This window comes from Rhipicephalus microplus, chromosome 2, assembly GCF_043290135.1.
Source record: "Rhipicephalus microplus isolate Deutch F79 chromosome 2, USDA_Rmic, whole genome shotgun sequence".
Taxonomy (NCBI): Eukaryota; Metazoa; Arthropoda; class Arachnida; order Ixodida; family Ixodidae; genus Rhipicephalus; species Rhipicephalus microplus.
The window spans coordinates 291,677,751-291,705,647 of record NC_134701.1 but is presented as its reverse complement, the minus strand read 5'-3'; the positions used below and the strand labels follow the sequence as shown (position 1 = coordinate 291,705,647).

General features: G+C 45.9%; 1 protein-coding gene across 3 annotated transcripts in view; it reads left to right on the top strand.

Moving 5' to 3' along the window:
• Positions 1 to 27,002, top strand: part of nwk (FCH and double SH3 domains nervous wreck) — a 156,823-nt gene extending 129,821 nt beyond the window's left edge. The window contains exons 17-23 of one of the 3 annotated variants that reach the window (XM_075882255.1): positions 7,221 to 7,304; positions 8,771 to 9,056; positions 11,935 to 12,146; positions 16,210 to 16,357; positions 18,666 to 18,785; positions 24,119 to 24,189; positions 26,141 to 27,002. In XM_075882255.1, coding sequence (XP_075738370.1) covers positions 7,221 to 7,304; positions 8,771 to 9,056; positions 11,935 to 12,146; positions 16,210 to 16,357; positions 18,666 to 18,785; positions 24,119 to 24,189; positions 26,141 to 26,518 — 1,299 coding nt within the window. In that variant the 3' untranslated portion in view covers positions 26,519 to 27,002. The remainder of the gene's footprint in view (positions 1 to 7,220; positions 7,305 to 8,770; positions 9,057 to 11,934; positions 12,147 to 16,209; positions 16,358 to 18,665; positions 18,786 to 24,118; positions 24,190 to 26,140) is intronic. The other 2 variants (XM_037429187.2, XM_037429181.2) reach the window with 2 other exon arrangements.
• The last annotated feature ends 895 nt before the right edge of the window (positions 27,003 to 27,897 follow it).

Sequence of the window (27,897 nt, the reverse complement as noted above, 5' to 3'; positions counted from 1 at the left end):
TTTCTTCTTGTGTTAGTGAACTCTTCATGTGAACAGTGAATGCCGTTTATTTCCGATTGCCGGGCTCAGGACGCATTTTCTCTTGTGCACTAATTTGTTTATAGTTTCTTTATGCTGCCTATTTCGACCCACTGCTGTGCACACTTTTGTTTGAGCATCGGGTCGATGCTCTCTTGGGGAGGAGGAGTAATGCCACCTGGTGTTCTGTGCCAGTGAACAGTGGGTCAGTTCTGTGCCGGTGAACGAGGAAGACGAAGACGAGCAACCCGTGCCAGCGAAGACGTCCTCCTTTGTCTCTGAGATTGTGACAGTCGCGTACCTTTGTAGGTTCCTTCGAGCTCTTAGCGCGTGACAATATTTAACTTACAGCGTAGCGCGTCTCTATTCGAACGGCCGACGGCGTGCAAAAACTGAGCTTGCCCATGTTGCGCGTTTCAAGCGATTTAATCTTAGAGAGACTGTTTGACTCGTCCAGTGGGCTTCATCTGCGTGGAGGGAAATGTTACCACATACGTAATTCAGGTATGCGCATCTGTGTAGCGGGAAAGAGGACGTTCAGCTATTGGCAATGGTCTCCGGTGCACGTTCATTCTACACACCGTCGAGTCGACCGTTACATCGCCTCTGAATAAACTATCTCATGGATGTAACACACACACACACACACACACACACACACACACACACACACACACACACACACACACACACACACACATATATATATATATATATATATATATATATATATATATATATATATATATATATATATATATATATATATATATATATCTATATATATATATACTAGCTTTTTTCAGTCACTGTATATATGAGGTTACTCTGACATGTGGTATCGTACATTGCAACAGCACGGTGGTTAGAGGTATCGAGCTTGCCATGCCCAGTGTGAGCGCAGCAATCGGGACCGAGATGTGCGATTACGCCTTGTTCTTAGCCCGTTGTTATAAAAAGCTATATATATATATATATATATATATATATATATATATATATATATATATATATATATATATATATATATATATATATATATATATAAAATAAGGGAAAGAAGTGTGTACCTAAGGGCTCGTTTTTCCGTGTTTTAACACAATAATAATGAGATCTAACAGACAGTAATGCCAAGGAATGTACAGGGGAAGTTATTAGAATAAGCAGAAAGAAAAGTGGATGAAAAAAGAAAAGTGGATGAAAAAAGCTGGTTATTTTTCATCCACTTTTCTTTCTTCTTATTTACATTCCATAGGTTCTAATAACTTCCCCTGTACATTCGTTGGTATTACTGTCTGTTAGATCTCATATATATATATATATATATAACTCATCCCCTGATGAAGGGAGGTCCCCTCCCGAAACTGTTGGGAAATAAATATATTTATCCTTGTTGACAACGCTCCCGTTGTGCCATATCCCATACCTATATATATATATATATATATATATATATATATATATATATATATATATATATATATATATATATATATATATATATATATATATATATACACGTTACCCTAACGAGTGTTTGTAACAGAACAAGATAAGAACGAGGCGCAATTGCAGATCTCGTTTCCGTGTATTACGAACGATCCCACGTGGCAGAGTAATCTCATAGGATCAGTGACTGGAAAATGCTAGAAAGAAACCAGGCGGAAGCCGCACGTATGAATCGGGCATGCATGAATTCCTCTTCGGCGCAGCACTCGCAATCATCTTGGGCGCTAACCACACATCAACCCATTCCAGATGTCATTGGAGCTCCCACGCGAGACACCGTAGTCGGGTCTCTCCTCAGATGATTTATTTTGCCAGCGTCCAGGCACTTCACTAACATTGTAGCCTTCGTTTCTATTTATCATTTCGTCCAGCGAGAGAGCAGCTCTAGTACACGTCGCTATAAAGAAGCACTATGCGAGGAGAAATGACTTTATGCTAGATGAAGACGTCAAATCCACGTGTTCATATAAGTGAGCATGTAGCTTGCCACGGGCAAAGTGCGCACCAATAACCCTGCATTATATGCATCGCGCCCGTTGCTCTTTCTGCTTGTCCGAGGGTGTGCCTAGACGAAGATCAGGCGTAGTTAGTCACGTGGCAAGGAATGGCACATCTCGGAAAGATCGGTAGAGTGATTGAGCTGTAGGCGTGTAGACGTGCAGGAAAAGTGCTTCAAGAGAAATAAGGGACAAACATCCAGTTGATATCATGAACTTGCTCGAATCCGCCTGGTATTGTTGAACATAACGGACGTAATGCGGGAGCAATAACGCCAGTTTATAAAGGAATATTTCAGGCACAGAGCCGCGGGAGTCCACACGAGAACGCATACCTAGTGATACACGGCTTCTATAACGAGATAAATCAGTGCCTGCCGTGGGATAATAACATACCTTGCTGCTACACTAGCAGGTAAGATACGCATCGAACGTGCCTAATGACGGCGTACCACACGCACCACCTCCGGAGCCATATCGCGCAGCACGACGACGCTCCACTCGGGCGTCGTCCATCTTCTTGCAGATATTGGGAGGAGATGAGAAACGCCGTCATTTGCGTAATGGCGCTTCGTTGCCGCAGGTGTGAACCCGACGACCCTGCACGGGCTCAGCCGCCCTGTGACACTATCGGCGTCGGCATCTCCTTCCCCGGCGCGCCTCTCGCCGATAAGGAGCGTGTAATAGCGCTCATTTGGCCCTCCTGTAACGCCGCCCTGATTGGTACCTCGGACCATGAAGGAGAGAACGGAGCGCGCTCCTCCCCAACAATGTGCGTCGCACGCGCACGTTCCTCACGGTTCGGTGCAGCATTCGTTACGCCGAGAAGATTGAGCAAAAAGCCTTATCAAGAGAGACGTCACCAGATCTACCCACACATATCGAGACCTGAGCAGAATGCCGCATGACGTCATCGGCGGTGTCGAGTGACAAGATAGCATGGATGACTCCGTGATATCACGCTACGCAGTCCGAATTTCATAATACAACTCTGGGTAGTCGAACAAGCCGGTTGGGTCCACGACGTAATGGAGAGGTTAGGAGAGGAGTGGGAGTGACCCGCTATGTGATAGTTAAAGCTTCCATAGACTCAATGAAAATTTTCCATACAACACAGACCATTTCTTTCTCACGCTACAAAATGACTATTCTATCAAATGCAAAACTACACTTGTTTTCCAACTTGCTGTCGTGCAACCAAGCACAACGAAGTAATTAAGGAAATGATCTCATCACACTACGCTTTCAATACCGTGGCCAAAGATGTACTCTTCTTCTTCTCCTCATCTAATGGCTGTTACCCAATGCAGGGGTTGGTTGGTTGGTTCCTAAACACCTTGGCGCAACCAACTTAGAGGGATAGGCCATGAATGGGACGGTGTCTTGCTTTTTAAATTAATTCACTGCTTGAAAAGGAGGGTTGAAATAATAAGGTAACATAAGTAATAATTTAAAGGTATTGGATTTCTGAACAAACAAAATAAACCTTGAAAATAAAAACATGATAAAAACACAAAAATAAAGAAAAAATTCTACACATAAAACAACCGAAGTTTTTTATTTTTACCATTCCATTCTTCTTAGATTCTCGTAAGAAATTTGTAACAGCGGTAAAAACGCTCCTCTGACTGAAACCAAATGCGACTGAGCCAAATGATAGATCACCGGAAGCGTCAAGTTTGGATAGTCTGATAAAAACAAAGAAGATTTTTCGAAGTTATAGGCCGTTGTGCGTTTTTTCAAAGCGTGCTGCTGTGATACATTCCGAAGTAGGCAGAACAGGTAAAACAGGACCATCAAGGGAATTTACAGCTAGTGTATCTGCATGCTCATTGACAATTAAATCTGCATGGCCTGGTACCCAAACTAGTCGAACTAGTCGCACATGTCTAGGAATGAGCGAATAGAAAATTTCTAAGGTACGCGAAAATGTTGGTGAGCAATGCAGGGGATTGGCCGAGTGTTAGGTGAATTTTTTTTGTTTCTCCGCAATAATACTCGTATATGCTAGGGATAGGTAACACAACAAATAATTACTGAATAATAATATTTATATGTTTAAGAGAATGAAGAATTTAGCTCTACATTATTTTAGTCTGACTGATGAATTCCTCTATGGCATCGATTATCCATGAACTCGTACGGCTGCCAAGAAATCTCCGTGTCTGTAAGGTTTGACATCTAGCGTGCTAGTTCGATGTCTCATACCAATCTTCTTTTTGTTTGCTCTAAACGATGTTAGGACCGTGTGTTTAGATTTGTGTGTGACGTTAAAGGTCCACAGGAGGTTGAAATTTCCAGAGGTCTCCTCTACGTTACCTCCCGTAATAATATCGTGCTTTGAAGCGTAAATCCCGTGTGGTTATTTTCTTATTGTCAAAGTGTGAGAGAATCTACTGGCGTAGAGTTTGCGATTGGTCATGACGCAACACACCTTACGGCTACGCGCACTTCGTTGTCTTTTATGCTGCACGTAAGTACCAGCTGCTTCGTGGGAAAGCGGGAGTTGCTGCGCTGGTCGATGAAGTAATCAGGCATTTTACGAGCCTGGCCGCGCGTGTGTTGAGCACTTGAGGCCGTGTCGCGCGAATTTGCTGGGATCCACTGTGCAGCGGCGGCGTTGACGTAAGGATGACAAAGCGAGCACTTTGTGCTTTCGAAGCGACGCACTCTGATGGACGGTTATTAATTGCATGATCGTGTGAGCAGCAGCCTTCGTAGGCTCAACGAAGGATGAATTCATCACACTTGGCCGCTGGTCTTTATTAAGAACCCACGGGTCGGCCACTATACAGCCGGCTGTCTCGACACACTGATGCCGAATGCCGACATTTATTTCAAGAAAGCTTGGCTGCTCGCGTTGTGGCTGCCATACAACACAACAGCTTGTATTCACGACGGCGGGGAAAAAAGACCGAAGGGCAATAGCCAGAATTTTATGTTTTTGGGCGGAAGGGGCAGGGGGGGGGGGGCAGCCAACTACAGTTCATGTGCGTACATTTGTTTGTATCTGCGTCAGTATATTTCCACCTAGAGTCCGTTGGGTCTCGAACAAACTGTGAACGGTGTTAATGTTTTTTTTTTCTTATTACCAACTACAGACATTTTTTTTTTCAACTGCATATGTCCTGTGCACTATAGGTATCGTTTGTCCCCCCCCCCCTTTTTTTTTCTTTATGGGCCCTGCTGTCCCACTTTGTATGAGCATCGAGTCGAAGCTCTAATGGGAGGGGGAATAATGCCACCTAGAGTTGTGAGCCGGCAAGCCCTAGCGAGCCGAAAAGGGAAAAAGAACGAAGAAGCAGTGTGTGTTAGCGCTTCGTTTAAAGATACATGCTCGTGTCTTTCTGCCCCGCTGTTCTTGTCTTGTCTCTACGGCTCTTGGTGCGTGACAATATCTACATATGCAATATTGGAAAATTTCGGGAAAATGCGAGTTGGTGCCCTCTCCTCGGGCTACGCCACTGGAACCCTGGTACTTGGTTTTCTTTTTTTTTTGCCATGTCTTCTTGACAGGTGCCAAGTTATCTCCGCTATACCCTTGCGTCGCGTCGGGGGCTGGCACAATATCATGGTATGCAATGCGTCAGCGCCCAATCACCCGACTTGCAGTGCCGCGTTTCCTGAGCAAAGCGTGCACGAGCGCGCAGTGAGCGTATGGTGCATGGCTTTGCACGAATCCCTTACTTTAGCCACTACGACGCACACTATGTCGCCCACAAAACAGCGAGTGCTTTCAAATTTACCGCATCGTTAGCTGCACTGAAGCTTCGGCATGAAACCAGCAACTATATTGGAAGCTAAGTAATAGTTAGAAACCAGTCTTGTGATTTCATACTGAGAATGCAGTTTTCAAGGAGTATGTTGGTGTGGGTCACAGTGCCCGCATTTTTGAAACGACTGTAACCTGTACGTTCTAAGGCATCTGCTATGCTTACCATAACACCTAATTGAGGTTTATCTTTTAAATTTTGTAATTTTGTAGTTTTCGCTCAGAGCACAGTCATTTGCGAATTTCCATTAAGTATACACTACGGAAACACGACCTGTCGGCAAACAAATGCACAGGCAGCTGCTTTAGGCAATCGATAATGGTCCGCATACCAAAGCACGTGCACTGAGGTGGGATTCAGATTGTATAAACCAGAGCGATTCCCCTCAGACATTGACCACTCCGTTCGTGATCCTGTTTCTGACAAAGGCATATCCGCTGTGACGACGAGGAGTAGAGAACCAGCGCTCCGAATGAACACGAGCCGTTGGCCATCTCCTTTCCCATTGCCGCGACAGCGAATGATGTTTTGACAAATGAGCTGCCGACCTCGGCAACGGGGCGCAGTGGCAGCAGAGCTTATTTTTTTGCGCCTTTTCTTCTATGCGTGCAGTGCGGCTGAACTGAGTTCCCGTTTTGCGCGCCGATGTCGAAACTCGGCGCGCGCACACACTCGTGTGCTGGTTGACAACACGCGTAAGGCCAGCGCGTAAGCTGATGTCAAACACGTTAATATGTATTCCCATTATTGTTTATGTTCGGAACAGAAAACAAAAACGATAACGAATGACTCATGCGTTTTGCTCGGGCTATCTGGATGATTTTAACTTGGAAAGATTCAATAGGCTAAACGAATGAGTGCGCACTTAGTTGCCTCTAAATATTCAACGTCCTATGTTTATCATTCTTGCATGGCAATCGCATTTTTAACACTGAGATTGATGAAAACGCTGATATAAAAAGCATGCTAGAATTGTCTTCATTATTTATAAATTACTGAACTATTTCATAGCTTTAATCTGCGCAGTATATCCATAAGTTTTTCAAGTCATTCCGTTCTCCAATTACGCAGGTCCCTCTTCAGGAGCACGCTTAAACCCTTCAGGGAACAACGCAGCGTGAATGGATTTCTCAGCAGAAGAGTTTTTTATTCGTAGAGCCTTTCTGTAGCACAAAGTTTCTCAATACAATGAAGATTTTTCATTCATTCCTAACTGGTTCATAAGAAGGAAACTCCACAACACGAACAAGGACCTTGAAACATTCAGCTGATAGTCAGCCCTTAATCGCCCTGTTATTGTGAGTCTCTTTTCGTGCTGGTCTTTTTACGCCATGCCTCTGCACGTTTTTTTTTTTTTTTTGCGAATGTGTTTTATAGTTGAAAGATTTCGATGAGGTATATGCAAACGGATATTTTCCCGCAGGCCGCCAACCCTGACGAGCTAAGCTTTGTGGAGCAAGAAGAAATGGAGATCGTATCCGAGGGAGACGGGGATGGATGGATAAAGGTGAGCAAGCTACAAGCACTTAAGCAGGTTACCGCTGGTGCTCACGTTGTTGGTTGTGAGAAAACAACACTGGATTTGTTGCAAAACAAATCTAAAGAAGGGTTCATTTTGGGACATATAAAGTATCTTAGGCCGTGGTTTTAGTGTGTAAGAAGTTGGCAACGCCCTCTAGAGATTTCGATACGACGATCAATCTCCCTCAAGACTTAAAAAAGAAAAAAAAATGGTAGAGTCTCTTACCGACTTGGACGCATAATGAGCTCACCGAACTTCGTTTCTTGCCGTAAATCCAATTTGTTGTACTAATTAAAAGTGTAACTCCCACTAAAAAGGATATGATCTAATAATCTACAATATGACGATTGATGAAGCAGTAATGACATAATTACTTTAGAAACATTTGACATATAAGTCACTAAAGTAAATTCATACCGAAGGAAAAAAAGGAAGGGAACTATGGGCGATGAGAAATTCGAAAACATTGTGTATGTGCTGGAGCCGACGTTTCGTCAAGGCGGACGCGTCTTTTTCAGGGCTGCAACTTTCGAGGCGGTAGCGCTGACAAGTCCGCCTGTTGAAACCTTGGCTCTAGCACACACACCCTGTTTTCGAGTTCCTGATTTATACCACAGGTTACTGAATATAACCATGAAGTTATGTTTCTAAGAAGCTGCTCACGAATTACTATTTCAATATAAGCACTGGAATAATTATACAGGCAGTACGACAGTACATATGCACGTCGAAGATGGCGGGTGGAGGTCCTGCTACTTTTGAGGCAGTGCGAAATATGGGTGCAAAAACGGTTGTGGGCCGTACTATTGTAGCACTACCGGTGTGAGTGCCAGCTGCCCTCTGCAGCTTTTGAGCGAAAATTACAAATTGGTGTGCTTAAGTTCTATTTCTTTCACTGTCTGATACTGCAGAAAAAAAGCCATCATTCGCGTATTAGCCAAATTAACATCTCACAGTTCCTAAAACCACGTTTTTCACGCGAAGATGCTTGGTAGACGACGACGTTGCGCGAAAAGAAAATGTGACGCTACTGTGGCATTCTCGCGCCTAACGCCATGATGTCATGTAAGTGGGATTTACTTAGGGTTATTTCTAATGGGCAAAAATGACTGCATTGTATTCTGAGTCGTCAATTTACTTAACATACCAAGTTTCAGAGTGTTTATCTGAACCAATGTGACCATAATACGGAATTTACACTTTCAAATCCGTGACTTCCTGTCGGAAAGCCTCGGCGCGACATCTAAATATGAAGTTTTTACATCAATTTTCTCCTTCAATTATCAGCCCATTGTGGTCAAAGAGTCCTCACAGTACAATTAATCCGTCTCTGCTGATTGGCTGATGAAATTTAGTGTCCCTTTAATTGAGCTGCTAGGGTTAATTTGTCTTAATATTTTGAAAAGTTCGACATGAGCCAGCATGCGGCTACGCGCGCACATTCACTGCAGGCGCGGAATTACAAAGGGGAGGAAGGCTACATCCCACAAAACTACGTGGAGATAGCAGAAAACCAGACGGCGGGGGCATCCGGCGAGTCCTTTTCGAGCGTCGACTACCGTGTCGAGACGAGCGGGGACGTCGACGGCGAGACTATCTTGGCCGCCGACCCCGAGGGCGCCCAGGAGGAGGCTGTGGCGAGCGGCGAACCTCCTGCCGAGGCAGCAGAGGAGCCGTTCGCGCCACCCGCGGACTTCCCGAACACTTTGGCTCCTCCCGGAGAAGTGCGCCTTAGCAGTGAGGTCGTTTTGAAACACTTGTGCTAGAACGCCGATTTCGAGTGGCGAAATGAGTAGACACCGCGAGCGGTTCTATTCTTGAAAATGTGTGTAAAATGGTTATGCGCATGGTGGTTAACAAAGTTGCATAAGCATTGCTACTCTATCCTTGTCAAGGGGGTATGCAGTAACTATACTATCTGCCACTTCCAATTATTAAGCAAGCATGACTAGTCTTCAAGGGTACATTTCATTTGAACCTTAACAGCTCGAGGTTCTGTGACCTCAACGAAAAAGTCACGCGTAACGTCATTGGGAGAGTGGTACATCGCTGTCTGCTCTGGAAGTAGTCATGCTGTCAAAACAGTGAGAACAGCGAAGCGGTGCGGCCTAGTTTACTGGCTTCTTAGTCAAACCACTTATTGTTGCAGAGTAGCGTTGCTTATGCACTTCAGGGGTCGTGTGTACAATTATTTATAAACTAATGGAGGTACGTCACGCCCATTATGTTCTTTCAAATGACATGAAATGTGGAAATCACATTAGTGCAGGTTTCTTAAGTGGACAACTAACGGTCGTCTAACTTCATTGTACACGTATTGCTGCAAAGGATCACTTTGCTAAATACACTAACCTTCAATGATCGTTCGACGTGCCAGATTCTAGGACCAATGCCACAAATATTTTTTTCTTCTTTGCTCAAAACGAGTACAAAAAAAAAGCTGCGCATGCCTTTTGGTCTCAATACGGGATTCTTTTTATGGTAGCATTGAAGCGGACTGACGATAGGATAATGAAATATTTTTAATTAAACGCCAATTCCCAATAATTGCTGAAGCTCACATGAAACAAGACATTTCGCCATTTCTTGGAATGCAATATTGAGTGCCGTGAAATCATGCCATGTGAACCTAATGAGTTTGCATGAAGTGCGTCATAGCTCCCGCCTCAAGGGGCCATTCAACTTTGCAACCCGTGGTGCATATCACAACTACCGGCGTCGGGGCTCTACGTAAAGTGTATAACATTGTTCAAATTGTTTATCAAGTCACTGCCCAGCTTACGTCCCGCTGAGTGGTGCGACAACGGTAATTTGTGCAGCCAGCACCTATGTAAGAGGATTTTTGAGAATGCGGCCTCTTACCCTTGGATATGGCTCCACTGCTGAAGATGCGACACCGTTTTCCCAAGCACCCGCACACTGCTCCTGAATGCGACATTTGAGGTACTTGATGTCTCATCAGTAGCAACGTTGCTTGCGCAGTCGTGTGGTTGACACAAAATATGCCTGCTTTATGTGAAGCACGTTGCTGCTATCCTTCGTCGTCGTATACGAATTGCTCTTGTGAATGGTACTACATACCCAAAAAATTGCCCGCAGCTTCCCTCGGGGGAACACTGAGGAGGATGCGGACCATATAATTGGTTAACGGGGTGTTAAAGTGCGACTTACTTGGGTCGATGGCTAAATTGGTTAACGTGGTTGTGAAATGGGGTGTTAAATTGCGACTTACTTGGGTCGATGGCTAAATTGGTTAACGTGGTTGTAGGAGGGGGTGTTAAATGAGTGAACACGTACACACGTATGCGAAAGGGCGGCGCTGGTCGAAGGGACGTCGATCATTGTGTTTGTGGATTCGTTGGAATTCATTTCACCGTGACCTTGGACGTCGACGCGCCGTACAAACCAACCGACGAGCGGCAACTGAGCGAGCGAGCGCCGACCTTGAGTATATATACAGCACGACGGCGCATGCACTGTCAGCTGTTGAATGTTCTCGAAGCGCGACGCCACATGCGCGTCCACTGGAGAATCAGGAGAATTGTAGATGTCGAACGCGGTGTGTAGAGGAGGAAGGGTGCACAGATGGTGGAGGAGTGAAGCGCGCGCGGTGTGTAGAGGAGGAAGGGATGCACAGATGGTGGAAGAGTGGGCGACGGCGCGACGGCGCATGCGCGCGCGTCAGCTGTCGAATGTTCGAGAAGCGGTGTGGACGGCGTGGACGACGCGGACGGCGCACTACAAGGCGCGAGTATAAGATGCTCCGCATCTAAAACGCTCCTTAGACGGTACTTAAAGGGTCCCTAAACCGCACCGAGTTCAAAGGCGAGACCTTAGTTGTTTTTTTTTTCGCCTTCACTGCACTTCCTGGGCGCTATCTCATCCTCGCCTCTTATCGCTTCATGTCGGCAGAGCCAGTCTACATTTTGTGCTTCTCGGCTACACGCAGCTATTTTTACTTGCGCAAACGCAGAGAACGAAGCGAAATCACTTTGTCGCGCACGATGCGAGCAAGACACATGTGACTGCGTGTCAAAGCAAGGTAGGAGACAATTCACAACTGATTTCTCTCGCGCACCGACCAGTCTCGAGAACTAGCTTCATCCTGACGTCACGTCAACAGACTTCCGGTGTCCAGAATTGTGCCGCAAAGACGGGAAAGACCGGGAGGGAATAACCTTCTTGGTATTTTCAGGGGTTGTTTAGGGGCCCTTGGAAGCTGGATTGAGATGACGCCTGCGACAGTAAACGAATCAAAATTAGGTGACACCATGTGCATCAGATGACTTGCCAGCCTGGCTTCCGCACGGAAACGCAGATTGTAACGTTTACATATGCTCTTACTTGTTTGGGTGATATGAGCTCTTTTATCAGAGTCTTCTCGCCAGCTGTACGATGGCAATGAGACTGCTCCCAAGGGTTCATTCAGTCTGCGAGCAGGAAAGACTTGGGATACACTACAAGCAACGTCTCATAACAGACGTAAAACTAAGTATGTGGCATTGTTGTTGCTGGCCTCCGCTGTCGGTCATTGAGGTCCGTTGTCAGCGGTTTACCAGAGCCCTTCTTGCCTTTGCGCAGCGCCGTTGATTCATTACAGTCCCTTTCTTTTCAGCCACGTATTGCCGCGCTATCTATGACTACGAACCGACGTGCGACGATGAACTGGGCTTCGAGGAAGGCCAGGTGATCCGCATTCTGCGCACCGTAGTGCACGACGGAGTCGACGACGGCTGGTGGGAGGGAGAGCTGGACGGCCGCACCGGCATCTTCCCTTCCCTCATGGTCGAGGCGCTCAAGATCACTGGAGAGCCGCAGACGCCGATGGTCAGTCAGCCGTTGCTGCCACTTGGACAGCGCGTGACATCCCCCCCCCCCCCCTGCACCGCCTTTTTCAAAGAAAATTCGTGAGAGCTATTCCCATGATAACAAAATACTTGGACCTCCATTCCGCGAAAACAGGTATTCCATTTGGTAATTCGCTGATTAAATGGCCATGTTAAACATTTTTGAGACCTACTGAGCATGTAGAATCCCGCGTGAACATGTGAAGCAAATAATGTTGTTTAGCCTGCAGCGGCATGTTGTGCTTCTCGTGGTAGGCGGTGTGACTTCGCTGGACCTGTTGGACAAGCGGGATGCCCACCGCTATCGCATGTTATAGGCACACGCTACGACTACTTACAGTCGTGCATCTGGGTGCGTCGCAACACTCCGGGGAGTCGAAAGAAAATGTTCGGTGCGAATGAGACATTGTATTTTGTAATAATATATGTTGAGAATTAACGTCCCAAAGCCATCATTTGATTATGAGAGACGCCGTATGGAGAGCTCCGGAAATTCTTAACACCTGGGGTTCCTTAACGTGCACCCAAATCTGAGCACATGAGCCTCAAGCTTTTTCTCCTCCATCAAAAACGCAGCAGCTGCTGCCGGAATTCGATCCTGTGACCTGCGGGTCAGCTGCTGAGTGCCTTAGCCACCTTGGCGGGTTAGACAATGCATTTCAAGACGGTACATGTGCATCCGAGTATGCATGCCATGCCGGCCTGATAGTAACACACATTGTCCGAATTGAATTTCTCAGCGTCCAAGCGACCTGTAGCTGCTACTGAGAAGACACAATCCACCTTCATGTTATGAACAATTCGTGTTTTAAAAAAAAGATCGGTGATTATTTTAACAACGGAATGGTTCAGGCGTTTCGATAGGCCGGTGGCTTGGATTAAAAGGCACCTTGCTATCAAGGCACCTCGCGAAACCAAGTTAAGCATAGTTTAGCCTAATTACGCCAAGTTGAATTAACTCTTGCTCAATGAAACTAGTTATGGGTACTGGATTTAATACGAGCTATTAGGCGTAACTAAGTAGCTCATATATAGGCGATGCATAATAAATTTTAGTAAACCTATTTTAATTAAACCGAATTAGGCGTAATTTAAGTAGGTGTTAAATAAAGAAACAGGAAGAATGAGATAGAGAAAGTGGGGAAAACATGTCTGGTCCCTCGATCATAAAAATCTGATTAACACGAAAGTGAAGAGTGTCTTCGCAGATGTAATTGAGGCACTCTCTCACCACAACGTTGAAGGAATGAGTGCTGCAGCAACAAATGGTAGCGTCACGCAAAAAACGGCCCGTATCTCGAAACTTGCAGCGCACACCTCAAGCAGAAAAGACGCATGAAATTTCCTCGCGGAGCTCGAGTGCGCACTCACGACCGTCACAGCTCTACTCTTTAAAGTGCGTTGCTCAAACGTAAAGAAAGTGCACGAAACAAACGCACAAGTACACACAGGACGAACGCGAACAACTGTCGATTCACCTCTCCAGAAACCGCAGTGGCGCGCCTTCCCTCGGTGTATTGCCGTTGGGGCATTATGGGAGAGCGGAGCGCCGGCGGGAAGAGTAGATGACGCTTTCCCACTTTTGCCTGCTTTCATCGTGCGCCGTGTCTTGGCTGGTGTAAGCTGCGGCTGTTGTGAACGAACAGCTCCGTCTGACCACTCAGACCTCCATGCACGCAAACTAGACTGCATTGTTCGTCCCAAGTAACCGTAATGATCACACAATTGGGCCCAAGAAGAAAGAAAACGGCGGACACTTGCTCAGTTCTTCAATCGCGATAATAAGCGAAATTCACCGGACGTTTGGTTCATTGCTCGGCGCTAGTGCAGGACTTCGATTTTATTGCGATAGCAATTATACGGACACTCTCGGCTGGATTTCGCCGCCGGCGTGGACGTCGGCGTCGACGTGGGCGCCGATGTTATGAACTGTATATGTATACATATATTTATATATAAAACGCAAAAAAGAAAAAAAAACGAAAAAAAAAGACTTCGGCGTGCGAAATTGAACGTGTGACCTCCACGTCATGAATGCGAGGTGTTAACCACTTAGCCGCCGAGGGGTACCACCTTGAGAGTTCAAACGGCAAGCTTACTGCTGTTGGCAGGCATCTCGGGGGGGGGGGGGGACTGTCGCGTTTTTAGTATTATCGGCAAGATGGCACAGTGAGTGCTCGGTGGCTCTCATCTCTCACGCATACTTTCGCTCACGTAGAGAATAAGGGAATATACGCTCGACCGCGCGCCCTTAGCTTGCAGTGGGGAGAATCGTACGTCCTGGCTAGCCTTTGAATTTCACCTGAACAATTTTGTTGCAGTTGCCGGGCGCACCAATGTCACTGCAATCGTTACACAGCCTCCGTTTGCGAAAAGGGCGTGCTTTTCAAACACAGCGAAGTAACAACTGAGACGCTTATTCGCGTTCATCTGTATCTGTGAGTACGTTTCGTGCGTGATTTGTGCGTGAACAACGTGGGGCACGTTGCGATCTGCTTGCCATTCTGCGCGTGACCTTCCAATTTGTTGCTATCACATTCATTACTTCGACTTTGCGGCAATGCTGTGACTTTTTTCTTTGTGATGCCGCAGCTAAGTTTCACCTTTGTTTTGTTAGGATGTTTGTGTCCTCACTAACTCTGATTACGGGGCTGGGATTTTGTACCTGAAGGATGCCGTGTATTAACCTATGCGAATTTATCAAGGCGAGAGCCCTACATACTTCATTAAAAAGTCACATGGTTTCCTATTCATTCACCTAAGATGACTCGATGGCGAAGGCCATCTTCTTTTACTTCTCAGTCGATGTACAGTAGATCGTACCCTGCGTGTCCACGACTGTCAGCAGGATTTTGCTGTGCGTGCAAACCTGTCTATAGCATTACGGCTTGGGGAGTGGTAGAGCACTAGTAAGTAAGTGCTCTTTTTGCCGACACCCACGCCCGACACCATTAACACCACCCATAGCAAACTTGCTCCACCTAACGAGGTTTGCACTGCCTCCAAAACTGGCGACCATGCGAAACTGATATTGCGTTGCCTCCATAATGAGACCACCTTTTACCAAGCAATGATGTCATGCGATGACGTTATCACGTCCAGTCACGTGACATTTTGATGATGTCTCAATTTTTCACGATGTCTGACGTCATATATGCTATAGTCATCATCACGTCATGATCTTCCCGATCACTCGACGCCGTAGACGTGGGACAAAAATGTTGAATTAAGTTTCGCGTTTTGTGAGGCATCTGATTTTTTCGTCTAGAAACGAATTGCACAGTTCAGCGAAGGGATGAATGTGATAGCAAGAACTTGGAATGTTACGCCGAGAACGACAAGCAGATCGAAACGTGCAACGCGCGTCTCACGCACAAATGACACACGAAAACAACACACAAAGATGACAGCGAGCTAACAACGCTTATCGCTCAACACGTAAAATGCAGTTCAAACAAAAACGACCCGCGAAACATAGTCACAGGTACAGATGAGTGCAAATCAACAAGTGTCTCACTTGTTATACCTCGCTGTGTATAAAAAGCGTGTTCTTTTTAATAAAGGGATTTGTGCAGCAACCGAAGTGACCTTTGAGGGCCCGGCAACTGACGAAATCAATGCGGTGGAAGTCGAAAGCGCATGATTCTCCCCACCAAAGGATAAGCGCGCGCACACAAGCAGCTAACCCTCCCACTTTTGCGGGGCGAAGTACGCGTGGGAGATTAGCACGCATGGGCGCATCGCGACAAGCTCGGCGCCCAGCGTGGGCGGCTTTTTTTATTTCTTCAGAGTTCATATATGTAGATTAACTGCATCGTATATATATATGCACTGCAGCAGACTATCAAGGGGTTGGAAAATAAAGTAGGGTGAGAATGAGGAAAAGGAGGAGGACCAGGCCGCTGTTCCCGTAGCCTTAGCGTCCTTAGTGCGTAGCTGCCCCAATTTATTTACGCATCAATGCTCTTTCTAATCGTATGGAAGTTAAATAGCATGCTACTTACTACGATTGGAGGTGCGAAAAATATCTTGTCGGCATCCAGGAGGACCCGAGTATGGACACTGTGCCGCCACCTCCAGCATTCACGCCACCGAAGCCCTCATTCCTCGTTGCGCCGTCTCAAGTCATACTCACGCAGCCAACGCCAGACCAAGAGCAGAGTGGAGAAGCAGAGCAGTCGGCAGAGCCAGGTGACCGACGCCTCAGCTATGTCGGATGCTCTTTTTCTTTTCAATATTGGCCACTCCCGCTTTAGATTTTAGTCACGCTTTCAAATTTTCTGTGTTGCACATTTTCTGAGTCTTCTTTTTTTAGTGCTGGTTATGCGCCCTTGTAGAAAATTCTTTTCTGTTTCGTTATTCCTTTGCATGGCGCAAGCAGCGCTTGCTCATTATGGAATAACGGTATCTACAACAGTGTTATGTCATGGCAGATGTAGCCACAGCCGGACTAGAGAAGTGGCACGCGCGCACTCTCCTATGGCCTGCGTAGAGAACAGAACACAACAGGGCAAATTCTTCACAGCTCGTTGCAGCGATTGCTAAGAGGGGGCGCTTGAGCTAGCTCACTATGAATTTGGAAGCAGCGACAATGGGGAGGAGGGGGATTGTATGCGGTTGCAGCCACGAAAAGGCAGCTTACTGAGTGGTGGGGTGGACTGAGGACCTAGACCACCGTGTGCGCGTCTCCTGCCTGTGTCGTCAAAGAGTGTGGGTCCTTTTTCTTCTTTTTTAGGCCAGGGCACTGAGTGTGTTCCCCCGTTGCAAAGGGTCTGACCGCCATCATATCATCATCATCATCAACTAGAGTGCCTTGATGCTCGCTCCAACGAGGGCGCACGCATCGAGTCACCCTAGCGAGGGTTAGGGTGCCTCAATACCCGCTCCTCCACTCGGGGGCGCGCGCGCATCGAGGCACCCTAGCGAAGGTAAGGCTGGATTGCCATGAACTTGCTACGGTGAAAGGTGGGAACCAGACACGAAGCGCCTGCCGTAAGAGAGTGCACGCGTGCCCCTCCTCCAGTCCGGCCTTCATGTAGCATAGCAGTGGAGTGCACATTCATAGCTCGTCACAGTGTGGCCACGAGCACGTAGCTTTGTGGTGCTTTGAAACGCAGACATGCTTGAAGCGTACTATATATCTACAACTTGCGCAAATATCCTTCGAAGGCGTATGTGCTGTTGGGCCTTCTTAAGATGATTGATTGATATGTGGGGTTTAACGGCCCGAAATCACTACATGCATATGAGAGACGCCGTAGTGGAGGGCTCCGGAAATTTAGCCCATTTGGGGTTCTTTAAGTGCACCCAAATTTGAGCACGCGAGCCTACAGCAGCCTTTTTTAGATGGCGCATGTCCTCAAGTGAGTCAGACATTGGTGAATTATTCTGTGTCTGGCTACATGAACATGCACGTCGAGATTACGCAACATGCAAAATGTGCATTGTTCCAAAAGGATGAGTAGCTGTCATACTAGTGCTTTTAGTTCACATACTACATCAGTCAATTCTGAAAACAAAAACAATACTAAAGTTAAAACATGGACACAAGAGTGAGCTATACGGTACAGCAAAATCACTGATGATGAAATCATATGAACCTTGTTTTCGGTATGTACAAGTGCAAAAAATATTGGACTAAGTGTCCAAGTATATGCCGAATACAGAAAGGTAGTGTCTTCTTTCTTTCTTTCTGATTTATTTTTTTATTTCCAAATACTGTTGGCCATCATAGCTGTAACAAGTTGGGTAGAATGAACCTTAACATGAAACAAAAACAAGTACAACGTATTATCATGAAGACGGATCTAAAAAGTACATCTTTTCAGAGCAAAAAAATATTTTAAAAACACTGTGGAAAAACGCACATATATATTTTGTGATGGCCGTATAGTGTGCAATATGAAGTACCAACAGGATGTATTTCCAAAGAACATGCAATGCACGTACATTACTAGCAATACTCAATGTTAAGATATATGTTTAATGCTCTCTCCAAAGCTTTCGATGCTCTTAAAATTCATTACAGATGCTGGCAACTGTATCCACTCCTTTATCGTTCGTGGAAGTAAAAAGAATACGAGTGCACATCAAGATTGCACCTTGGAATCAAAAAACAAATTTATTGCATGATCTAACATTGCTGGTGAGCCTAACAACAAAATAAGGTTTAGTTTGGTTTAGGTATATTTGCGCAAATGTCCAGCGTGCAAAGGACTTAAGTATTAAATTTTCATGAATTTCACTTGGCTCTGATATTATATACATGCCTCTAACATGCAGTACGCACCACAGCGTAATGCGAAACTCATGCGGCACTTTTGTGCGTCTATTGGCATTAACAGCTGTTCCACATCCCCTGCCACACACCACAACAGCGTCGTAATCGTGGCCCACCATGGACGAAAGCTTCCGCACCGAATGCGTTGGTTTCTGCTGCCTGCTTGCTTGCGTTTGGCTCGAGGACCACCACAGTGGCCTTTTATTCAATCTTTTGTAGCCGTCTCTGTACTTTATAACGATCCTGATTTCCAACTGGAGCTGCCGACACCGCAGCAGGCCCACTACCAGAGTCAGTTCTCGGGGTCCGAGAGCGAGACGAGCGACCATGACGTCGCTGGTAAGTCTCGAGTTGGAAATCACGGTGCTTTCTCCGCCATGCTCATTCCTACAGGCGTGTTCTTCACACCCCCGTTTGTAGAGTCAGAAGAAAGAAAAAAGAGCTTCTCAGTGGAAGCAACAATGGGAATGAAGTGATGGCGTGCCTCTCACGATGGCTCGCCTTTGGTCTCTGGCTTTCCGGGAATGAAAGTGGGACGTGGCCAGCATTTGGGGGCACGTGCACGTGACGCCATCTCTCGTCGTAAACGACGGGGGCCTGTCTAAACTTAATGGGAAAATAGGCGACAAAAGCAGACACTAATATTATCTGGTGTTTCAGGTTCCGAAAACACCATATGATTATGAGAGATGCCATAATGGAGGGCTGGGGAAATTTTCACCATGTCGTGTTTGACGTTCATGGACATCGCACAGTACAAGGCCCTGTATACCATGACGTTCATGGACATCGCACAGTACAAGGCCCTGTATACCATGACGTTCATGGACATCACACAGTACAAGGCCCTGTATACCATGACGTTCATGGACATCGCACAGTGCAAAGCCCTGTATACCATGACGTTCATGGACATCGCACAGTACAAGGCCCTGTATACCATGACGTTCATGGACATCGCACAGTACAAGGCCCTGTATACCATGACGTTCATGGACATCACACAGTATAAGGCCCTGTATACCATGACGTTCATGGACATCGCACAGTACAAGGCCCTGTATACCATGACGTTCATGGACATCGCACAGTACAAGGCCCTGTATACCATTTGGCCTCCATCACAATGCGGCTGCCGCGGCCGGGATCGAACCCAAGACCTTCGTGTCAGCAGCTGAGCACCCGTGAAAAAAAAAGAAGACATGTCTCACGAGAAATGCTTGTTGCGAAAATGAGGACTCACTGTTTTATGCAGCTGAGACCCACTGAAACAGTATGGTAAAAATACAGTGCCGTGCTACAAAGCACGTGGCTTCTCAGAGTGATCAATATTTTACAACGGGGCTCCACGTGTTTCCAGTGGTAGGTGCTCAATTGTATTAGAAGGCCATAGTCTTTGTAGTGCGATACTGCAATTTGACCAGAATACACCGGTGGGTCTCTGCTCGTATAAGCACGAATCGTTCTTGAGAACGAGCTTTTTTTTTTCGGAATTGATTTTTGTTTCCGCACACTTTGAATTCAGCTATTGCAGGACACGGTCCTGTCGCCGAGAGATGGCACCACGTACAGGTGTCGCCAAATGGTGGAAATGTGAAGCAGTTCCTTATATAAAGAACATTGAGGTTCCTCGGCGGCCATTGTCGCCAGAAGCATGCTTGGTCATAACCCTGCGCTTTGGGCATTGACTAGACAGGTTGCGCATTGACTAGACGCCTGCGTAAATGTACGGGACAGACTTGGTGCCCCTGTGCTCCTCTCCGTGTTGTCAGCGGAGGCAAGGTACATAGGAGACTGCAGGACATTGGCGATATTTCGCACGCGTAACTTGCGAGAGATCAGATTTTTCAAGTGCGAGGATCGTACAGCTTGTGTCATACTGTGCACTATTGAAACTGGAACAACGCGGATGAGTCGGATATTACTCACTGACAAAAGATAGTTCTTTCTGTTTCTCGTAGCGCTTAAATTCTCGCCTATAGCAATCTGAATGCCTATATAGAGAGAAAGAGATATTAAAATGAAAGAAAGACAGAGAGGTCAACCCAATTTGTAACATCCGGTTTGCTACTCTACACTCAGGGGAGTGGAAAGAAAAAGAAAATCGGAAGAAGCTATTGGGCAATAACAAATGACACTTGCTAGTAATTAAACCCAAGCAAAGAAAGGCGTTTACAAGTGTGCAAGAAAGCATGATGATGCAATTCCATTTGCTACACAATTGAATACCGGAAGCGCTCCTGTTTGCTTTTCCTGCTTTCAGCATTTTACAAGTCTTATTCAAAGCGTCCAAGTTATGGCTACCTGAATATATATTTCTCAGCGTCTTGGAAAATAAAACCGATGTATGTCGTTGTGATCGGCTGTAAAAACGCAAGTGAGGTTCTACCGTAAAAAAAAAATCGCAGCATATTTACGGATTGAATGATGATTAGTGGGGCGAAGCGTTCGTCAGTCCATCTGTGCTTCCGTAAGCCCATGCGTCCGTCTGTACGTCCGCCCGCGTGTCCGTCCATCCGTGTGACCGTCGGTGCGTCCGTCCGTGCACCCGTCGTACGTCCGTCCTTCAGACCATCCGTCCGTTCGTTCGTCTGTCTGTCTGTCCCTCCGCCCATCCGTGCGTCTGTTCGTGCGGCCGTCCTTCCGTCTGTCCATCCGTCCGTCCGTGTGGCCGTCAGTCTGTCCATCTGTATGTCCATCTGTCCGTTCGTCTATATATGGTCAATACTCCAAGTACCGCCATCTCGCATCTTTTCATCATGTATTAATCATATACAAGTACCGTCATCCAGTGGACATTCTAAGAACCGCTTTTTCGGATATGTGCCACCGGTTGTTACGCATTAACGACGGACGCACAAGTCACGCCATAAGGAGCTTCGCCCCTAATATCTTGTGAATGTCGAGCATAAGGAAGCGTTATCCTTTTTGACTAATGGAAAATCAGTCGCTTCTTTGCGTCAAGTGCAAAGTCGAGTGTACCATCTTCAATGTGTACATCTGTATTTCGAGTAAAAATATTCACGTATGCCGCAGTGGCAGGGAGGCAGAAGCAAGATCTACACAATTGGTTGCATTCGCATAGAGCAATATTGTTAATTATGCAGTCAATGTAACGATATTTCGCAGAAGCAAACATTTGCCTTAGTCTGCTAATTACAGAGAGAAAAACGAAGAGGAAAGACAGGAAGTTTTATCAAAGAGAATGCGTTGTAAGCGTAGGCTGCTAATAATACGGTAAATTATAGACTTCATCATTGCACAGAAACAAGGCAAATGCGTTCAATCCTTTGCTGGCATAAGTAAGCAGTTAAAGAAGGAGACGGCTAGGAGACATGGAGTAGTCACCATTTACTTGAAGCTGTTCCATCCCGGTTTCCGAAAGGTTAAGCACATTTCACACTACGTTTCGCTGACTGCACGGATACCCACGGGCCTCGACATACCTTGTTAATAAATATGTTTCTTTCAGCACGAGGTACAGTCAATAGGACTGCATACAACCTTGGTAATACGAGCCCATAGATTTGCTCTCTTTCTGCTCGGAGATTGCTTCGCATCGCAGTTTTTGCTTTTGTTCAACATGTATGTTGTGTGTCGTGCGCTGTGCTTGCAAAGTAGAAGTGTATACTGCCCGTTGGACATGACCAGGGAGAATTCTTGCTTGCTTGGTCGTGCAAATGCTTGTAGCATGGTGACTTAGAAGGGCCGCAAAGCGCTTGCTGGCGCCACGCACGTTTTGGCATCTTCCTATGTGATCTTTTGATTTGCAGCGACCATCTTTGCGATCTCAATTTCTCGTTGAAATTGTGATTGATGAGACATATTGCTTCTAGGCTGTGAATGTTCTTCGTAGATAAAGGCATTACACCGTTCTCCAGCTTTCAACCCACGATGCACAATTTAATGTGTTGCCGAACAGGACCAATTCAATGCACGCATTGCCGCCCTTTCAATTTTCGAAAAGGGAGTTTCGAGATCGAATCACCTGTGCGCTTGAGTGTGTTTGTTTCGTGATCACGGCAGAACTTTTCAATAATTGCCTGTGGCAGATAACACTTCTAATGAGGCCAACATTACTTGAACAATTGTTACTGAATTCGTTTTTTTTTTTAATCTGTCAATTTTACCTAGTGCGTGAAGCATTGATAGCAATATTTTTAGCGTTGCGCTGAAGCTCCACGACAGTGCTCGAGGAATACTACATCTCCGGAAAAAAAAAATCGGAAACCAATTGGGAAGTGTAGCGCAAGGCTACGGGAAAATCAACATGGATTTTTTAAACATAAATCTTCCAAACTGAATGAAAACATTTACCTAAACGAGGGATCGTACCCGAGCCTTGGAGGCATTGTTCTGTCGATTAGCGTATCCTCGCGACACCAATTTTGTTTATTTTACCCATAAGACATAAATATCGGTAAAACCGGAAAAAAGTTAGCTGTTAAAAAACAGTATTTTTTGAGCAGGCAACTTCTCTTTTCCTGTTTCACTGATATATATCTTGTATGTCAAAAATAAATGATCGTCTACGCTTGTCCTCGTCTGCTTTCTACTGCGCAGTATACATCAGCCGTGAATTGTCAACTGGCCCAATCGTCCACTTTGATAAGTAGGGAGAGCTACCGCCCCCGTGTAGGCCTTGGTCCCGGGTTCGATTCTAAGACAGGGATGCGCATGCACGTCCTGGTTACTGACGTACAGTTCGATTGCCATCTCGTAAATATAATTAAAACAACAAAGTGCAGTAATTTACTCTTTAGGTGATCATATTGAGGCAAGCCTTGAGATTTACAAATTGAAGCTGTTGAGCTCGTGAAGCCTGAAAAGGTTTTTAACTTTGGCGCAAGGTTTAACACATCACAATCCCGAATTGCGCGGCATAAACAAAGCATTGATTCTCTAGTCAAAATACCGTTTGTGAAAGAAATAGAACACCAGTGGCTTTACTTCGACTGTGCTTACTTCAATTATGTTGTTCATGTGAAAACATGTTTTGAGCAAGTTGAAGAGGCATCACTGTTGATGTACCACAGACGATAAATAATGCAAGGCGTTTTTCGGCGTTTTTCGGGAAGCCTTATACGCAAAGCGGCGCAAAGTCATTCCTGTTTGCTCCATTTTTCTCGCCCACCTTAATTTTGTTGCTTTCCATATTAGTTGTACATCCTTAAGCACTACACGGTAAGGGCTGCATACCAAATCATGAGGGTACATACGATATATGAACGATGCTAGTGAAGCCGAATTACAAGAAACAATGTTGGTTTTGTAAAAAGCATTAAGCTGCCTTATATGTGTCAAAATAATTATTATTCATTATATGTGCCTAAAGTTAAATTGTGATTTTTAGTTGTCCATGCAAACATCAGTCTTTCCTGTGCCCGTATAACGCCAAACACGCGCGTCCGAGTCGAAGTTCCGCCCCTTTCAAGTGCAATGTGCGCAGCCATAATGAACTCATCAAAACTGCACCCGTTGAGCTGTCCTTCATAGCAGCCCCAGTGAAACGTAGCCTGTACAACATCCCAGCGCCTGCTCTCTTCCATCTGCAGTTGTAACGTACACAGAGGATGCCATGTTTGTGTGGCGCTCATTCTCTGTAAGCCAGAGATATGTGTCTGCATGAGCTAACAGTGGAGGTGGTCTTTCATTTTGTGCTGCTCGGGAAGGCCTCGCCGAGGCAGCCACTTACGCTCCGCTGGTGTCTAGCCCGGAAAGTCCAGCGGCTGCGGACGCCTCTGTAAGTTTTTTCTTCAGTACCTCATTTGGTCTGCCCTGCCATAAAATATCATGAAACAATTGTGGCCCATCAGTTTATGTACTTAAGGGCTTGTTTTCTATTTAGGCGCAATATTAATTAAATGTAACAGACAACCATGCCAAGGAGGGTATAGGAGATGTTATTAGAAGTTAAGCAAAGGAAATGACACAACCACCCGTTTGTAGGCACGAAGCCACAAGAAAATCTCTATAGACTTCTCAGAAAGAAAAAAAATAATGTTAGTTGCCGAAGATTTTGTCCGGGTTCGGGGTTCGCACTCGGAACCAACGCTTTTCCGGGGTGCACCTTGGTCTCTCTACCTATTGAGCTAACCAGTAAGCTAGCAATTGTCAGCGCGAGAGCGAATTCATTGACAACTGAGAGTCTCGATGCACATGAACACCCCAGGCCAGGACAAATTTTTCGCCAACAAGAGGCTTTTCTTTCTGAAAAGTCATTGCGGATTTCCTTGTGACTTCGTGCTACAAACGAGTGGTTGTCTTCTTTCCTTTTCTTAAATCACTTGCGTTATTTGAATTATTTGTTATTTACGCTAAGGAAAATGAAATAATATATATGTGTGGTTCAACCTCCCAAAACCACCATATTATTATGAGAAACGCCGTAGCGAAGGACTTCGGAAATTTCGATTCCCTGGAGTTCTTTGATGTGCACCCAAATCGTAGCAATTGGGCCTACAGCATTTTTTTTTCGCCTGCATCGAAAATGCAGTCACCGCAGCTGGGATTCGATCCCGTGACTTGTGGGTCAGCAGCCGGGTACCCACTAGACCACTGCGGCCAGACCAAAGGAAAGCTCAAGGAATGTTATTAGAAGTGTTTGCAATTTCCGTTACGAATACTTTTAATATCATCCCGCATACTTTCCTTGGCATGATTGTCTGTTAGATCTGATTAGTATTGTGTCTAGCAAATGAAAACGAGCCCTTAATAGTACACCTCTTTCCTTCATTCATAGCGGGGTCTCTTGCTGGCAGTGTTGGTGCCTTCAGGCAGTATACGAGGGATTATTGGTCAGTTGCCAGCTCGTGAAAAGTTCACGTGCCACGTGGAGCGAAACAGGCAGATAATAGTGTTCCACGCTCACAGTCATGGCTACTGGTGGCGCTGACGGACGCTCCCATGTTTAGGACTGATAAATACAGCATAAAGTGGACGGGGGGATAGCCGCCGTGGGAGCTCAATTGGTTGAGCAACGGACGCGTTATTCTAAGGTTGCAGGCTCGTTTCCTGCCCATGGCAGGTTATATTTTTAGCCACCTTTCTTTGTTCACATTTACAATAAAAATACTTTTGATGACATCCTCTGTTCTTCCCTTGGCATGGCTGCCTGTTAGATGTAATTTATATTATAACCAACCAGTACGTCTTGAGTGCCTGCGCTGTGTAAGAGATGGCTTACGCCCATCACTCTCGAATTTTGTTTTCCTGAAATATTTAGAGGTGTACTCTTAGCTTTTTTAACAGGGAGTGATTACCCCATGTTTGCTGGCACGGTGGTCAAAACAATTTTACTTATAACATCGTGGCTACGACGAAAAGACCAAACTAATGTATGCTTTTCACCTTTCGATGTGGACGCCGTGCCTAATTTCACTCATGGTGTTGATTAGCTGCCCTTGTCGACATTATCATCAGTTTTCGTGTTAGCCTCCTTCCAAACGTGTCCGCACTGTTTTAGTTTGACGCATGCACCAAATATGTCACTGCACGTTCGCAACGTGGTAGTCGGGTCTTTCTGATGCCTACATACTGTAAGTACGACGCAGAGACGATAAAAAGTGTTGCTTGAAAACTGAGAGTTTCATATAAAAGGCTGAATTAAAAAATTTTTGCGCGATTGTGACGAATCTCTCAAGTCGGCGTACGTTGTGCTCTCCGCAAATCTGTGGTGCCCGAAACTCTCGCAGGTTGCAGAAGACACTGCGCCCGCGGCGAAGCCTTTGAGACCACCGACGCCACCGCACCAGCAAACGGTGACCGTGGTCATCGACTCACCGGACGAGCCGCCGCGCGAGTTCGGCGACAGCGAAGACGAGGACATCACTGACCGGGTGTCCGTCGTCGAAGCGCCGGTTGAGACGACGTTGGCCTCAGAGCCCACCGAAGACGGAAAGGTGGCCGAGGTCGCGGGTGACGCCAAGGTGGAGAATGAGAGCAGCCGAGATAACCAGCCAGATGATGGTTCCGTTGCTGCCTCGTCGGAAGCTGCTGCTGGTGCCGATCTTGGGGAACCACCCGAAGAACTTTCGAAAGAAGACCAGGCAAATAACAATGCGACCGACTGAATGTATCCTAGCCGAATGTACCAGTGAACGATGGCCTCGTCTGTGTGTTGAACGTTTCAAACAGTGATCGAGGCTTGATGCTGTGTGTGCGCGCCTCGCTCTGTAAGAAGCGATGTTGTGCTGGCGGACGGGCCTTATAGTGCTGTCTAGCCAGCAGTCGTTTTGTTGCGCTTTGTAAGGTGTGCGCTGAAATTGTAGGAAAGCAGTTTCAAAGTTAAGCCGTTCAATTCAACATCTTTCCACGAATATGTTTTAACGAGATACACTATGGTATGGTCATTATAATCAGCAGTTACATTTCAAAAACCGACCTACTCCCCTCTTTATCTCCATGGCCGTGTCTTTTAAGCGCTAGGCTGAAGCAGATTTGCATAGGGAAAACCAGGTACTTCTGTGGATTATTCAGAAAAAAGACGATACAGCATTGCGTGGAACAAGGAACGTGACACTTCTTATTGTCGGCCATCAGCAGAAACGCAAAAGATAAAACATAAACGTGACTGGCGAAAGCTCTGCGAGATGAACAATTTTCTATTGCGCACTGTCATATACAGCGCAATTCGGAAAGTTAATCTAACTTATATAATATAAGCTCTCAATAACTGGTATACTGTGAAGTTGTAAAGGCATTTATGAAGGATATAATCGGGAAAGGGGAAATTCGAATGCGCACCGCACAAAATGCCGCGCAAACTTCTATACCGCATCCAAAGTACAGATCATAGATACGTCAAATTACCAGGCCTTGATCCAGCGCAAAGCAAACATTCCGTCGTATAGCAAAGTAAGCATTGAGTACGGCTACTGCAGTGTCTTCTGCATATGTTTCAAACGATATGTTTCAAAGCACACCAACGCCTGCAATAGGAAAAAAAAATCACAGCTTTGCTGCAAAGGCTGAGCAATGAACGCGATAAAAACAAATTAGAAGGTCACGTGCAGAATGCAAAGTAGATCGAAACGTTCCCCATGTTTCTCACGCACAAATCACGCACGAAACGTACTCTCAAGTACAGATGAACGTGAATAAGCGTCTCAGTTGTTACTTCGCCGACGCCGGCAACAATATCCAGCCGAGAGTGTCCATATAATTGCTATCGCAATAAAAGTAACTGGACTCGTCAACCTTCTGTTCTTCCTTGTTCCTCGTCATGCTCCTATTGTGCTTCCCTCGAGAGAGTGCGCACTTGAGTAGGTATATTGGAAGCAAAGTGGCGCTTCCCGACAGCTACTTCGAAAGTGTTGAATTCAATAAGGACCAAGCCTCGGATTTGCACTTGTTGGTTGGTGTCGGGATTAGATAAAAGGATTCGTTCTGCTTTCTTTGTGGAGCCGACTTCTCGTCCAGCCACGCGTGCAAAGTGAGGAGGCCAGCCGCA